General features: G+C 38.2%; 1 protein-coding gene across 1 annotated transcript in view; it reads right to left on the bottom strand.

Moving 5' to 3' along the window:
* Positions 1–3713: 3713 nt before the first annotated feature.
* Positions 3714–16829, bottom strand: part of AICDA (activation induced cytidine deaminase) — a gene marked incomplete at both ends in the record, with an annotated part of 28327 nt that continues 15211 nt past the window's right edge. The window contains 3 exons of the mRNA XM_081316209.1: positions 3714–3767; positions 4035–4150; positions 7312–7582. Of these exons, the coding sequence (XP_081172335.1) occupies positions 3714–3767; positions 4035–4150; positions 7312–7582 (441 nt within the window). The remainder of the gene's footprint in view (positions 3768–4034; positions 4151–7311; positions 7583–16829) is intronic.

Genomic DNA, 16829 nt, shown 5'->3' with positions numbered 1-16829 from the left:
GTACTCAGGTTCTTTGTTGCATCATTTGTTCCAATGTGGAGGAGGAGGAAGGAGTAGTAATCTGTACACCTAATTATTTTGGTTAGGTTCTCAGCCACATTTTGCTCCAGGGAGACAACATACCTTCCTGAATTGTATGTCTGGTCTACTGATGGATTATTCTGTTCCTTTGAGGATAGAATCTCCTATTACCAACAATTGTCTTCTTTTGGGGGGGCTGCAGTGTGGGGTGCTTTTCTGTTTATCTCTGCTGTGTTTGTTGATATGACTTTTTTAACGGATGTTTGAAGTGACTTTTTTAGGGATATTTGAAGTTGTTTCCTTGCTAGGTGTTGACATGTTATTTTTGAGGGGAAGGTTGTGGGTCTGCGTGTTTCCATCTAGGGGGAGAAATTGATTGCTAAGTTTTAGTGAGGCTGCTTCTGGTTGGATTGGGCAGAAGGGGTTTGTTAGTTGTATGCTGCTTCTTTCTTTGAGTATTGTGTTTCCTTCTATGTGTGACATCCATCCATTTGTCTTCCTCCAAGGGTTTATCAGTAGTGTCAAGTCCTCTGGATGTTTTTTGGTTCAGTTTGGGTATAGCTTTCTTTTGTACATTTAGGTTTGGCTAGAGATGCTTCTAAGTTCCTTACTTTTTCCTCTAGTATTTCACATAGTTTACATCTAATGCATGTGTAGTTTGGGTGTTCTTTGGGCATGAGCACATACATGAAACATGTATTGCATACCACAATCCTGTCAGTCATCTGTTCCATGAGTATGTTGTTTGAAAATCCTTTTGGGTTGGTGGATGTGCTTTGCTGTTAGCCTTGCTTGTAGCTTCTCTGTGTTGGGTAATTATACCTATTTTTTCTGTCCTTTTTTCTGCCTGTTTGTGCTTGTTTTTCTGCCTTGCTATTTGGTTTAGATAAGTATGTAGTGGTATGCCCTTGGGTTTTAAAAGAAAAAAATTGCAGTTTATATTGAAGTTAAGAGTTAGTGTTGGAATAGGGCTATTTAACAAAAGGAAGGGCTGCTTTCTCCTCCATGAGGAATTTGCTTTTAGCTTTCTGCTCTCTGCCTAAACAAATCTTTGCTATCCTTTCTTTTCTTAATTTGTTCCTTATTTATCTCTGTCCTCTCTGCCTTAGTTTTGGCTGCCTTTCTGTGCTCAACCAATCTTTCTAGCTGTGTTGTGATTCAGGGTCAGCCTGTGGGTTCGGCAGTTGGGTCGGACGATTCAGAGGAGGAGGGGGGGTGTTGGAGAGGTTGCTGAGGGTGTTGGAGAGCTTGCTGATGAGAGCCCTCAGCCAGGCCCCTCCCATCTGGTTACGACGCAGACCCAGCTGTGTGAGCCTGACAGCATGGATGAAGATGACCCACAGCTGGCCCTGTTCAAGGACGCCCAATGCAGGAGGCAGTCAATCAGGAGTAAACAGAGGAAGGCAATGGGGCACCTCGGAAGGAGGCAGAGAGAAGCCACGCCCTGAACTGTTTAAAAGGGGAATGCGTGGGAGGGCTAGTTTGCTGAAGGCAACCGTTTGAATAGCTCCTGTTTCATAGTTCGTGTCTTGTTTTTGCTCTGTTTGCTTTTGTGTCCATAAATTTGGCAGGCTTAGTTCCAGCCTCTTGCCTTCTTGTAAAAGGGGTTGTCCCTGCCTTATCTGCAGGGCCGGTAGTAGGCTGGTACAGAACAAGCTGCCCCCAGTTGCCTCCAGTCATTTCTGGTGAACAGGTTTAGTAGTCAGGCTTTCTTCGCTGGGCTTTGCCACCAACTTCCTTCATCCGTCGGTCCATCACTCCATCTCCAGCCATTGCTCTGTCTCCAATATTCAGCCTGGTTCTCTCGATCAGCTGGTTGGGTCATCCACTGCTCTGTCACCTCTGTCATGGTGACTTGACACCACCTGTAGGCCTTCCAGTCCACTGCTGCTGCTGCCCACTGGCTCTGCACTGCTTCCAGCAACCTCGCTTGTCAGTAGCTTCATGATGCCACTGCCTGCCACCTTTACATTGCCCCCAGCCACCTCGCCAGTCAGTAGCTTCACATTACTGCTGGCTGCCTCTCCTCCCCCACTTGAGCTTCTAGCATGCCCCGTCGCCCAGTTTGCTGTGCTGGTTTCTGCTTCGTAGGGCCAAGTTGGGTCGCTGGGCCACCGGGCCTTTCAGATAGGCCTTTGTAGGCCTAGAGGTCCTCCAACTTCCCCTTTGTGATCCTGCGTGGCTGCTCTGTCGGATGAGGGGACTGCTCCTGTTCCTTTTTGATGGGCTCCAGTCTCTTGGCAGGCCTCTCAGGTGCTACTGAGCCTCTCTCAGCAGGCAAATTGTTGGTGTTTTCCTCCTGATTCCTTGAGTCTTTTCCTCTCCTTTTCCCTTCTCCAGTCTTTTTTCTTTTTCAATGACCTATTTTTCCTTCTCGATCTCTCCTCCTATTGTTTTATCTTAATTTACTGGCAACGTTTCTCCCCACAGTGTGAGCATGCTTCCTCTGTTGCCGCCATTTTAAAAACTCATGATTAAATGATTGAATATGTTCTAAAGAGAATCACATATAAGAAAAATATTTTCTGTTTGATTTTTTTCTTTATTTGAGTATTATTATGAGGAAACTCATGTTCTAATTCCATATTTACTAGGGCTTGACTTTCAAATATTTATTGCAATATGTATTTATTTTACATTGCACATATTTGTACATAATACTCTCACTTTTTACAGAAGCCCCTCAAATTGTTCCAGTATAACTCTGAAATGCTCTCCCCCACTTGCAAAGCATTTGCAGAGCATAGTTAATAGTGAAATCATAAATAAACCTTTCTCTCTGTGTCTGTGGAAGAAGAGACCCCTGTGGTCTCTATATTGAATAAACTTGCATATACTTAAGGCAATATTCTGGAAATAATTATTCTTCATCAATAAAAGTAATTTTCTCCAACTGATTAATAATTTCCTTGTTGTCAGAGGTCCTTATTTAGTTAAGAGATTTTGTATTACTTTTTGTGTTAATCAATTTGATAACATTATTGTAAATGTTGTAAGACATGAAAAAAAATGTTGCTTCTTATTGAAAAGATAGCATAGAAAAATCTACATCTAACTTAACACAACTTAACTACACATTTAATTTACTTAATCCAAGGTATAAGGCTCTTGTGGTGTATCTTTGAAAATACTTTCTTCCAAGAGTGATTTGTCTTACAATCAGGATACAATGAAGACCAAGCACAAATCCAGTGCCAAAGCAGCAGTGCCCTCCAGATTTACAGTTGGCAACTACTAGTAACAATATGGTGAAATGTATCAGTTCTGTGCAATGTTTAATATAAGGCATCAAGTTTCAAATTTCATCTTTTCTTCCATATAAACCCAGAGTTTTTTGTGGATGCTAAATACATTTGCAAGTTTAATATTTGACCTCGACATCTAACATTAATACTTCCTAAATTGTCCATTTGTCTGGCTGACCTTTGTGATAGTAATAATAAATATAGCTACATGCCTTGGACAGTTTGATTGAATTGACTTCTTCCCATGGAGGACAGAGTACAGCAAACCCCAGTTCCAGTATGCAAAAGATCGTTCAAAAGGGCTTGCAATTTTTTCCTTAAATACGCTTTTTTCAAAATTTGATACTTATGGTAGGAGGGAAAGAACTGAGAGAAACAGTCGGTTATTGAAGATGATCCCAAAACATGTTGGCATCTTTTCTTCTTCATGCCTCCCCAAGTAGGAATTTAAAGTCCAAGGATTTGGAAAGCATCTCGCAGGTCATCAATTTCATAAAGAGGCTGTGAATCAAGGACAAATAAGTGATGCAAAAGCAATTGTGAGAATATGAGGCAAGATGACAAAGAAGAATAGTAATAAAGAAAACATCAAGAAAATGTAGGAAAAGCTGGGAAGTGGAGGGAAGGGTATGAATAAGAAATTAAGGCAAGAGAAGAGCAAATAGAAGGCACTGATTCTGCTTACACTGAGGAGAAGTAGGGAATGACAAGTGAGAGAAGATCAGCAAAGAAGAAGAAGGAAGCTCAGTGAGAAAAGTAAATGCTCACCAAAAGGATACGCTGGAGTTGTCTGGTAAGACGCACAGAATTTTCATGAAGGCCTTCCCAGGCTTTGAAGGATTTTTTGCGGTTTTCCACAAAGGTGTTCCAGCAGTAAAAATAGTCTGATAAGAAAGAGTCATGAAACATTTAAATTCAGTTAGATGTTATCTCCTAAGGCTGTGCAAATCTTCTGAAAGATGGGAGCATGTATAAAACATCTCTTTTGAAATAAAGCAACTCTCTCTTCACTGGCTCACTTGACTCTTTTAGAAGTTGTTCCCACCTGTCTCCCCATACTAATCTTTTGAAGGATTTGCACAGCCTTTATATCATGGCTATCAAACTTGCCATGTCACGTGACGTGTCATGATGTATCGTGACTCTTTTTGCATTGCCAGCAATGGGGTGGGTGCAGCTTTGGTATGATGAAATTGGCCCGTGGGCCGGCAGTTTGACACCCCTGCTTTATATTCATCTGACAAGTATAATTAGTTTATTTTGTTTCAAGGTCATTATGCAGATATCTCCTAAGTTTCATGGTATGATATTACCTTTCTTTGCCTAATAACCAGCAGAATTTAACCTGTATTAAACTAAATTAAATTAATTCAAGGGAGACCAATTTTCAAGACCTAATCCCAAGCATAAACCTGATGGCAATCAATCAAATAGTAAGAAGGGGAACTAAGATACAAAACAAGAGATGTACGAAACAAACACACGTCAGTCCAAAGTGACTCCAATGCTATACATTAATGTTTGAAGTATGCGGAACATGGCCAAATTGAAGCATTAGTACATGGGGACAAGTATGACATTGTTGCCATTACTGAAATTTGGTGGGATGAAAACCATGCTTGGAACACATGTGTTCTTGGAAGGCAGATGTGATTTTGGAACCATTGAAACATATCTGTCAAGGATGCTGAAGTACTGAGGAACTAATAGAAGGCTAGATGTGTTTCCAATTTTCAAAAAGAGGGAAAGATGGATATGTATTTGTTAAAAACAGATTATGTTAGACAGCCTTTCTTGCATTCTTTGACAGTGACTAAATTAGTAGACCAGAGAAATGCTCCAGACATAGTATACCTAGACTTCATCAAAGCATTTCACAAAGAAAACCACAGTCTACTTCTTGGTAAGACAGAAAAATGCAGCATACCACCAGATGGATTCATAACTGGCTGACCAACTGCACTCAACATTTAATCCTTAATGGAACTACATCCACATGGAGAGAAACATGCCATGGGTACTCCAATGTTGTATCTTAGACCTAGTACTCTTCAGTATCTTCCCCTAGATGAGAAAGGGAGGTCACCAAATTGTTAAATGACTCCAAGCTCTGGTAATAGCCAAAACCTTAGAAGATACGCTCAAGCTCTAAAAGAATCTTGTTGAGACATACCCAACAAAATACAATTCAGTAGTGAGAAAAGTAAGCTTTTACACTTAGTGAAGAAAAATCAACCATAGGTATAGAATAGGTGGCATCTGGCTGAACAACATTTACTATAAGAGGGACCTAAGTCTTCTAGTGGCAACCACCTAAGTATGAGCCAGCAATGTGCTACAGCTGCCAAAACAGCCAATGCAGGCCTAGGCTGCATCAACAGAGGGATAGTATCAAGAGCATGTGATGACCTATAAAGCCCTAAATGGCATGGGTCCAGATTATTTACGTGAGTACCTTTTGCCGGCGTTAACTTCCCATCGTCCTGTGCGCTCCCACAGAGAGGGCCTCCTCAGGGTACCGTCGGTCAGGGAATGTCGACTGGCGGCCCCCAGGGGGAGAGCATTCTCTGTGGGCGCGCCTGCCCTCTGGAATCAGCTCCCTGTTGAGCTTTGGATGGCTCCCGACCTTCGCTCTTTCTGCCGCGACCTGAAGACTTGGCTATTTGAACTTGTCGGCCTGGACTGAGTGACTGGGATTTTAGATTTTAAATTTTACATTTTACATTTTAGAATGTGTTTTAGTGTTTAGGGCTACTTGGTTTAATTTATTTTAATTTTTGTATATTATGTGTTGTATATAGTGTTTTAATTGCCCTGTACACTGCCCCGAGTCCTTCGGGAGAGGGACGGTATATAAATCCAAATAAATAAATAAATAAATAAATAAATAAATAAATAAATAAATAAATAAATAAATGAATGAATGAATGAATGAATGAATGAATGAATGAATGAATGAATGAATAAATGCTGGTACTGCTTTATACTGCAGTGATAAGACCAGATTTGGAATACTGCAGTTTTGGTCACCACAAAAAAAAAATGTTGAGACCCTAGAATGAGAAAAGCAACAAAGATACTTAGTGGACTGGAGGCTAAACTATACACTGAACAGTTGCATGAACTGGGTATGTCTAGTATAATGAACAGAAGGAGTAGAGCTGATATGATAGCAGACTTAAAATATTTGAGAGTCCTTCACAGGGGATAGATCTATTCTCCAAAGCACCTGAGGGCAGGATAAGAAGTAATGGAAGATCATTAAAGAAAGATCTAACCTAGTATTAAGGAGAAATTTTCTGTGAGAACAATTAACCAGTGGAACAACTTGCTTCCAGAAGTTGTGGATGCTCTATCACTGGAGGTTTTTAAGAAGAGATTGGGCAGCCACTTTTCTAGAATGGTATAGGGACTCCTGCTTGAAAAGGGGTTGGATTTGAAGATATCCAAGATCCCTACCAACTCTGTTATTCTGTATTCTAATTATGAAAAATATGTGATATTTTCCCTACCTATTCTCAATACTATTCCCCCTCAATATCCTTTTATTAGAGTATTTTATTACTTCCAGTGAGGGGTAATTGTGGTTTCCATACTATACCAAGTTATGCCTGTTGTGTTCTAGTGGCATAACTGGTTTTGCTTCTGAAACCTCTTGGAGTTTTGGCCTTGCTTTTGAAATTTCTTGAGATTGCAGGCAAACAGACCAAAATTTTACAAGATGTCATCTTTCAATTCTACAACAATTTTCAATTATTTTAGTTCTTAATTTTACAATTCCATGGATTTTGTGATTATTACAGATGCCATAATGCTGACCCTTCCTTGACACAATAGGTGATCCAATCTTTTTGGCTTGCCAGGGCAACATTAAGTGAAGAGGAAGTGCCTTGGGCCTCATATAAATATATAATATAGTTAATGTATAGGTAATATAATGCAGTCCATAGTCTCTGGGTTGGACATGTCTGCTTTACAGTGTTGGCTATATTTTGCAGTCACAATTATTTATTATTCTAGATGCCATCATTCTGCAATATCTTACCTTTGAAGGTCATGATGGCAATCTGAGCTCCTGCACGATGTAGACGTCTCAACCCTTCAGGCTCAGCATTGCGCTCCTCACAGAAGTACAAACGGGCAGCAAAAATGTGCAGTGTCAGGTTAGGATATGCACACAAAAAGTCAGCCACATGCCGGGCACAATCGTAACATGGGCTCCAGGAGGTGAACCAAGTGATACGATAGCAGTGTCTTGGATCCAGATCCCAAGTGGAAATGTAACGTAGGAAAAGAACTTCAACATGGCAACCTGACTAAATAGCAATGGTACAGAAAAACTGGGATATGACCAACATACAATGAAAGACAGAGCCTATAAAAACAATGATATAAGACAAATCTAAAGGTTCCCCAGATTAGGATTGAATTGTTCAAACTACAAATATAAATTGTATGATCAGGAGTATCACATTTTCTTAGATGACACCATGTCAATTTGCTAGTAAAAAGTTATATGTATGATTGATTCAATGGTGGGATTCAGCTAGTTCGCACCACTTCAGCAGAACCAGTAGCTAATTTTTTGTTGCTCAGGCCCAGAATGGGCTTCCAGAAGTGGCATCCACACAGAGAACCGGTTGTTCATATATTTGAATCCCACCACTGGATTGATTCCATCCTATATCTACCCTCCTTCATACATGAAAATAATATTAAGCCAAAGAATATCAGTTATCTATCTATCTATCTATCTATCTATCTATCTATCTATCTATCTATCTATCTATCTATCTATCTATCTATCTATCACAGTTGTGTATAACATTTCTGAGTGAAAACAACAGGTTTTAATTTAACACATTCCAGGTATTGTTTTGCCATTTATAAATTGTATTTGTCCTTAGCTGACAATATTGGGAAGATATTTAGATAATTGGCAGAGAAAATGAAATAATGGGTGATGAAGGTACATTTTTTTGGGTAATAATTTAATCAGGATGTCATTACAAATAACTTTTCTGGAGGTGGAGCCAGCTGCCAAACGGAATGGCTGTGTTGAAACGGCGCTCTGAATAAGCACGCCGATTCCACAGCTGCTTTTTAAAGCCCCAGATCTCTTGGAGGAAGATCAGAAAAAGAGGCGCCCAGCAGAACAGTCCTGGACAGCGGTCTGAACCGTAGAAAGCAGGAAAGCCTTGGAAAAGTCAGGCGGGAGACAGAGACAGCCCAGAATGGCAGCCACGAAGAAATGACAGCTGTCAGCTGGACAAAAATAGTGGTGATTTAGCGGGACAATGATACAACAAATCTGGTGGTGTGAGTACCCAGCAAGCCTTTGCAAGTGATCCAGAGCGTAAAACCATTCCAGAGAATTTCGAAGAAGAAAAGAAGAGGAGGGAAGCCCCAGAGACAGCGGTGAGATAAGGAGTCCGGGGGAAAACAAACTTTACCTTAAAGTAACAGACCCATAAGCTATAAGGGATTAATGACTAAGGGTGGTTTCTCTTTTTGGCTCTTTCAACAAAGCTAAGAAGAAAGTTAAAAACCTGAAAAGCGAAAGTGCTGACTGAGCAGAGAGAGCGGACATTTTGAATAAGACTGATTAGTATTAAATGAGGGAAGAGAGACACTTACAAGTTAAGAAGAAAAATACACACAGAAATAAAGTAAAGAAATCACTCTAAAATTGCTATAAAAAATAAAAAGGACAAGCTGTAACTGAACTGAGGGTTCAGGCAAATAAGAATTAATTGAATGTAACCCATTATATGATTGAACTGGAAGAGACTAACTAGGAACAAAAGGTTGAAAATTTAAAGAGGGTGAGAAAAATCATTTATTTGTCTACCTTGCTGAACACCCTAATGCTTATAACTTTTAAGAGATTAATTGTAAAACTTGGACTGTATTACCAAAGAATTGAATACTTGTTATAATATTCAGGTGAATGAATTGTTATATTATTATTATATATTATTATTTAGATGTATTAGAATTGCAGTGGAATATGAACATTTGAAATTGATAAATATATCAGATTGTTAATTACTGTATATTAGAAGTGCCAGTGTTAGAGGTTTTATACTGCATTAGTAACAGAACATAATATTGTTAAGAAATGAGGTATCAGTGATTATAATATTAGAAGAATAAAAAAAATTTCAGGTGTGGTGAAGGGAAAGACAAAGATTGTACATAAGTGGGAGGGCTGGTTGACTTCACTCTGAAAGATGACAAGCATCCCCAACCTAACAAGAGTTGGGACTGGAAGAAGGCAGATAACCCAAGCTACATCGGCAGAACTAAGCCCAGCAGGGCAAAGATCGATAGAAGAGATGATGCCACTGGAGAGGACAGGCTCACTCAAAGACCTACAATTGATGTTACAATTAATGCAAGAGGTTATGCTGAGAAACCACAAAGACTTGAAAAAAGAAATAGGTGAAATAAGGAACGATACCGGAGAACTTAAAGAGAAGATGGGAGCAATGAATGGGAAATTCGAATGCTTCCAACAACAAATACTGAAAAATGAACAGAAACTATTAGAAATGGAAGATAGAATGAATAAGGAAGAAAGAAGAGTAGATGAAATGAACAAAAAACTCTCACAAGCAAACAAAGAATTAGAAAAAACTGTTATCTTGTTAGAGACAGAGAAAGCAGACCACTACCTACATTTTAAAAATGTGAAAGAAGAGAAGGGGGAGGACCTCCCAGAAATGATGACGGACATGTTAGCGAGAGCTTTAGGAATCAGGAAAGATTGAATACAGAGGAAAACAACTAACAGTTCTTAAAACAAGTCTCCAGGAGGGTAAGAGATTTAAGAAGGCCCTATCAACACATCACATTGAAACTAATAAGACAAAACATAAATTTTAGGTGGCTGATGCCAGAAGGGATCCTGGTGACTTGGCAAGAAAAAAGATACAGGCTGGATACGACAAACAAAGCAGAAGAGTTTTTTCAGCTATATCTAGGTAGCGAAGATGAATTAGAAGAAAGAGAACTAAGAGAAGAGGACATTACAGAGAGACACAACAGAAAGACATGAGAACCACAAAGCAAAGAACGGGAAACTGAGAGAAGGGAAAAAATGAACTATGGCAATGACGATGAAAGCAGACTCAAAGAATTTAAAGAAGACAGACCGACGAGAGCGACAAGATCAAAATATAGGCAGTAATGCAGAAGAACTAACAGCACTATCACTAAATGTAAACAGTTTAAACTCTCCAGTTAAGAGAAATAAAATTTTGAACAAGCTTAGTAAGAAAAACTTAGACATAATAATCTTATAAGAAATACATATAAAGAACCAGCACCAAGACTTATTAAACTACCCCAAGTTAGGATCTAAATTTGTATCACTCTCACAGCAGAAAAAAGGAGGAATAGTGATATATGTCAAGGAAAGAATTCCAACAAAACAAATTTATCAGGATGAAGAAGGTAGAATACTGATAATAGAAATTTCCCTGATTCAAAAAAAGGTTGCCCTGGTATGAATTTATGCCTCCAACGAGAGACAAAGACAATTTTACAAGAAATTACATAAGGTTATCGGTGATATTGAAAATGAGAATATTTGTTTAATTGGGGATTTCAATGCAATTGTAGATAGAAAATTAGAGTATAAAAGTGAGAATGCAAGGAAAGTAACTAGAATACTACCTGGTACTTTTTTTAAATTGGTGGAGGAATTTAACATCCAGGATAGTTGGAGGGAAGGAAATTTGAATGTAAAGCAATTCACATATTATTCAGGGCGTCACCAATCATGGTCCAGAATTGATATGGTCTGGACAACGAAAGAACTAAATTCAGATGTAGATGATGTAACAATAGATATCAATACATGGGCAGACCACAATCCTATTATAATCAAATGGAAAGGACAGATGACAACAAGGAGGTGGACCTTAAAAAAGGCAATCTTAAATCAAAAAGAATTCAAGTATAAGATGGAGGAGACAAACAAGAAAGAGGAGACTACTACCCAAAATCTATGGGATACGGCCAAGGCAGTCATGAGAGGAACCACAATTGCATACATGGTCAATGAAAATAAAAAGAAAAGGCAGTACAAAAAAAGTCTAGAGGAAGAATACAAAAAACTGGAAACAGAACTACAAAAAAACCACAATGTAGGGATCTAAAACAACAACTAGATCTAAATAAACATAAATTGAACATTATAGAAAAAGAAGAATTGGCACAAAAAATAAAAAATATCAGACAATTTTTTTCTGAACAGGCAAATAAATCCGGGAGATGGTTGGCCTATAGACTGAAAAAACAAAAAGATAAAAGATGGATTAGTAAACTATGCAATCAAGTGGGGGAGATGGTACATCAAAGTGAAGAAAAAAACATGTGATGTACAAATTCAATAAAAACCTCTATATAGACGATGAAAAGATTAGTGAAGGAAGAATCCTACAATATCTCATGAATGTTGATCTGCCGAAGGTCCCGAAAGAATTCCAAAATATATTAAATAAGGACATAACACTTCAGGAAATTATAGAAGCAATTAAAAAAAACAAAGAAATAATAAAACACCCGGCTCTGATGGATTACCGTCTGAAATATACAAAAACCTTCAAAAACGTTTGGGCCCAATTTTATTGGATACATTTAATGAAATATTAAAAGTAGCAAAGGTCCCAAATTCATGGAAAGAAGCAACCATTACGTTAATTCCTAAAGAAAACTTCGATTTGACTCTCATTAAAAACTATAGGCTTATCTCTTTATTAAATATGGATTATAAGATCTTTATGTCAATAATGGCAGAAAGATTAAAAAGATACTTAGTTGAATTTATCCATACAGATCAAAATGGTTTCTTGCCCAAAAGGCAAATAAGACATAATGTTAGGATCATATTTGATACGCTAGAATATTACAAATCGCATAATGAAAAACAAATGGCATTGATTTTTGTTGACGCACAGAAAGCATTTGACAATGTTAAATGGGATTTTATGTTGACCCAACTTAAACATATGGAATTTGGGGAAAGATTCATAAACATTTTCAAAGCAATTTATTTTAAACAAGAAGCAAAAGTAATTATAAATGGAGAATTAACAAAAAGTTTCCAAATACAAAAAGGTATGAGACAAGGTTGCCCACTATCAGCATTATTATTTGTACTCTCTTTAGAAGTTTTAACAAGAATAATCCGAAAAGATAAATTTATTAAAGGCTTAGAAACTAAGAAAGAGATATTTAAATTACAGGCCTATACAGATGATTTAGTCTTTATTTTGGAAGAGCCCCTAGAGTCCGGAACAGGTTTACAGGTTTTGGAAAACTATGGAGATATAGCGGGGTTGAAGATTAACAAAGAAAAAACCAAAATGCTAGAACATGACCAAATCACAAGAAAATGAGCTAGCAGAAAAAAATAACATTCAAATAACTAAAAAAGTAAGGTACCTGGGGATTCAACTGACAGCAAGATGCATCACACTTAAAAGAGAAAACTACGATAAACTAATACACCAAATTACAGTGGATTTAGATAGATGGAAAAACTTGCAGCTCTCCTTTATGGGGAGAATTGCGACAATTAAGATGAATGTACTTCCTAAACTACTTTTTCTATTCCAATGCATACCATTTAAATTAGGCAAAGACTTCTTTGAAAATTTAAACAAAATTATATCCAAATATATTTGGCAAGGGAAAAAACCGAGAATTAAATTCCAATTATAACAAGATGCAAAGGAAAGAGGAGGATTCAGCCTTCCAAATTGGGAAAAATATTATCAGGTGGCAACATCTGCTTGGATAAAGGAATGGATACACCTAAGGAATAGGAGATTGTTAACATTAGAAGGCCACGACATGCAGATAGGGTAGCATACGATACTGTGGGATGGGAAACACAAGGCACAGCAGTATTTTCAGAAACACTATATTAGATGGGCACTATTAGATGTGTGGACTAAAATTAAAAAAAAATAACTACATAAAAGCTCCCAATTGGATATCAACATCGGAGATATTTATGCACCCAAAATTTATGAACTTAGGAAAGGTAATTATATATAATGACATTCTAGATGAGAGTGGAGAGTTGAAAACAAGAAAAAAATTATTAGAAGATGGCATAGAGCTGGAATGGTGGGCATATCTGCAAATACAATCACGATACAGAAAAGATAAAAAAGAACCCAGGATAAAATTAAAATACACAGAATTAGATAAAATCTTATTAGGAACAGAAGACAAAATGATAGAAAAGATATATCAATATTTACTAAACAAGACATGCTAGTAGAACTAGTAAAAGAGAGAATGCTAATTTGGAGCAAAAATTTTGGCTATAGTATTGATTTAGATAATTGACAATTATTATGGGACAGGAACAGGAGGCTAACGTTAGCTACCACCTATAAAGAAAATCTATATAAGATGTTTTACAGGTGGCACCTTCCCTCCCAAAGACTAGCAAAAATAGACAAAAAATCGTCATCAATATGTTGGAAATGTAGAAAATTACCAGGGTCCTACTACCACATGTGGTGGGAATGCCCAAAAGCTCAAGAATTTTGGCAACTGATAAAAAATTGGCTGGAAGAGATATTATCACAAAAAAATGAATTAAAACCAGAAACTTTAGGGATTATCAAGGATAAATTCAGTAAGGGATCTTTATATTTAGTACTGCACATTCCAACTGCAGCAAGACTGGCCTATGCTCAGAAAAGAAACCCCTACCGAAGAAGTAATAAATAAAATCTTATCCTGTGCTGAAATGGATAGGTTAACATTAGAGCTTAAAAATAAAATTGAAACAGACTATTACAAAATTTGGAACAAAGTGTATACATGGCTTGAGTCAAGGAGGAATGCTGGGACGAATGTTGATTGATAAGATGACAGTTTAGAAATCTTTAGACCAGTATTCTCTGTAAGATAGAATTGAAAGTTATTTAACCACAGTGTATATGATCGAAAGAACGCTTATTAGAGAGTTCACAGATTATACATGTATATTTTTTTATAATGTAAAGAAACCTTTTTTTCTTTTCACAAGATAATACTAATAGTATTTGTCAGGACCCACCTGAATCCACATCTTAGGAAATAAGAACTCTTGGATGCAAGTTTAGTCCAAAAGGAAAATGTTTACTAGGAAGGAATTGATTGTGGGAATACAAGACGGAATCTGACAAAGGTTACATTTCAATCCTATATAAACCATTCCCATTTCAGCCCCTCCCCTCATCCATTTGGTCAGGCTGTCATCAGTTGCTAGGTGTCAGGTCCTTCCATGGGAAAGGGAACTCTCCTTGGTTTTATGGTTATTGCTTTCCTTTTCAGTTGTAAATGAAGATATAAACCAGATCTGTCTGTCCCCCTCCCTTCCCCCGTTAAAACATCCCCTGTTGTTTGAAAATCGCTTTAGTAACCATCCTCTCCCCCCCCTCGGAGAGATGGCAGAATCCCCAGTAATAGCACGTTGTTCTACCTATACAATTATGAAATGTGATATAAATGGATTCTGACATTCGGCTCTCCTTTCAGAAAAAAGATGAGTCCATCTGTGGGGAAAGAAAACATATAAATGTTAGCCTGGTTTGTTTGGATATTATGTATGAAACCTCTTAAGTAACTTAGGTGCTTTAACATGGAGTTTGTTAACCCACTCATTTTCTGAGGAGGGGAGGTGTTTCCATGCCACTAAATATTGTATCGTTCCATGGTGTTTTCTGGAATCTAAGATTTCTTTCACTTCAAAATGTTGTTCTCCTTCCACCATGATGGGGGGTGGTGGTGGTGGGATTTTTTCTCGTAGTGGAGATTGTTGTTCTCTCTTTAATAGACTGCAGTGGAAGGTTGGGTGTATTCGTCTAAGATTTTTGGGTAGTTCTAATTCAACTGTTACTGGGTTTATGATTCTTTTAATTGGAAAGGGTCCAATATATTTTGGTCCTAGTTTTTTACAGGGTTGGAGTGATTTCAGGTATTTTGTGGATAAATATACCATCTCTCCTACCCTAAATGGTGTGGGATCGGTTCTTTTTTTGTCTGCCTGTGTCTTGTATGCTTTTCTGGCATCTTCCAACGCTTTCCTAACGATTGGCCATGTATTTTGTAATTGAGCAATCCATTCCTTCAGATCAGGGATGACCGGTTCTTTTGGGGTTAGTTCTGGTATTGGGTTGAAACTCTGGCCTGTAGCTACTTGAAAAGGAGTGTAACCTGTGCTTGAGTGGACTGCATTATTATATGCTACTTCTGCAAAAGGCAGTAGGTCCGTCCAGTCGGACTGCTGAAAATTAATATAGCATCTCAGATATTGTTCAAGTATATTATTAAGTCTTTCAGAAGCTCCGTCTGTCTGAGGATGGTGACTAGATGACAGTCCTTGGGTGGTTCCTAAGAGGGATAAAAATTCTTTCCAAAATGCCGACGTAAATTGCACCCCTCTGTCAGATATGATGCGTTGTGGTACCCCGTGCAATCTGTAAATATGCTGTACAAAAAGTTTTGCTAATGCTTTTGCAGTCGGGATTTTTTGGCAAGGTATGAAGTGTACTTGCTTAGAGAACAGATCTGTGACAGTCCAGACTACGGTGTTTCCATTACTTTCTGGCAGTTCTACGATAAAATCCATGGCTATTTCTTTCCATGGGGCTGAGGGGTTTGCCACCGGTTGTAACAGACCTGGCGGTTTCCCTTGCAGTCTTTTGGCCATCGCGCAAATTTGACAGCTACCCACATAGCTTTCTATGTCCTTTTTCATAGATGGCCACCAAAATTGCCTTTAGTTAAGTGTAAGGTTTTTACAAAGCCAAAGTGTCCTGCTGATTTTGTATCATGGCACAGTTGCATGAAATTGATTCTCTGTGTGGCAGGTATATATAGCTTCTCCCCCACCCACGGCAGTCCATCTTTAATTGTGCACACATGTTTATTTTTCTGGAACCATTCATCACTTTCCAAAGATTTCCTGAATTCTATTCCAGTTTGGCTATCTACCTTCGGCTTCATTTTTTCTTGTGCCCTGGTGGTGACTGGTGCTGCCAGTTGTTGTTCCGGTACAAGTGGTTTAAAGTCAGTAACTCTTGTGCTGTTATATTGGGGCATGTGGGATAATGCATCTGCAAGGAAGTTCTTTCCCCCCGGAAAGTGTTTGAGAGTGAAATTGAATCGGTGAAAATGTTGGGACCAGCGGGCTTGCTTAGGAGTGAGCTTCCTGGGCGTTTTTAGTGCTTCCAAATTTTTGTGGTCTGTCCAGACCTGGAAAGGTATTTTATTTCCTTCTAAAAATTGGTGCCATGTTAGTAATGCCCACCTCAACGATAATGCCTCTTTTTCCCATATTGGCCAGCGTTGTTCTGTTTCTGTGAGTTTTCTGGATGTGTATGCGCAGGGTTGCAATGTCCCCCCATCATTTTCTTGTAATAGTACGGCTCCTACCGCTACATCACTCGCATCTGCCTGTATTACAAAAGGTTTGTCGGGATCTGGGTGTTTTAGGACAGGTTCAGCAGAAAAAAGTCTCTTTAGCCTCTCAAATGCTGCTTGACATTC

Source organism: Vipera berus (genome assembly GCF_964194415.1).
Source record: "Vipera berus genome assembly, chromosome: 2".
Taxonomy (NCBI): Eukaryota; Metazoa; Chordata; class Lepidosauria; order Squamata; family Viperidae; genus Vipera; species Vipera berus.
Note: the sequence above shows the minus strand (reverse complement) of the source record. Positions and strands in the feature narration are given on the sequence as shown.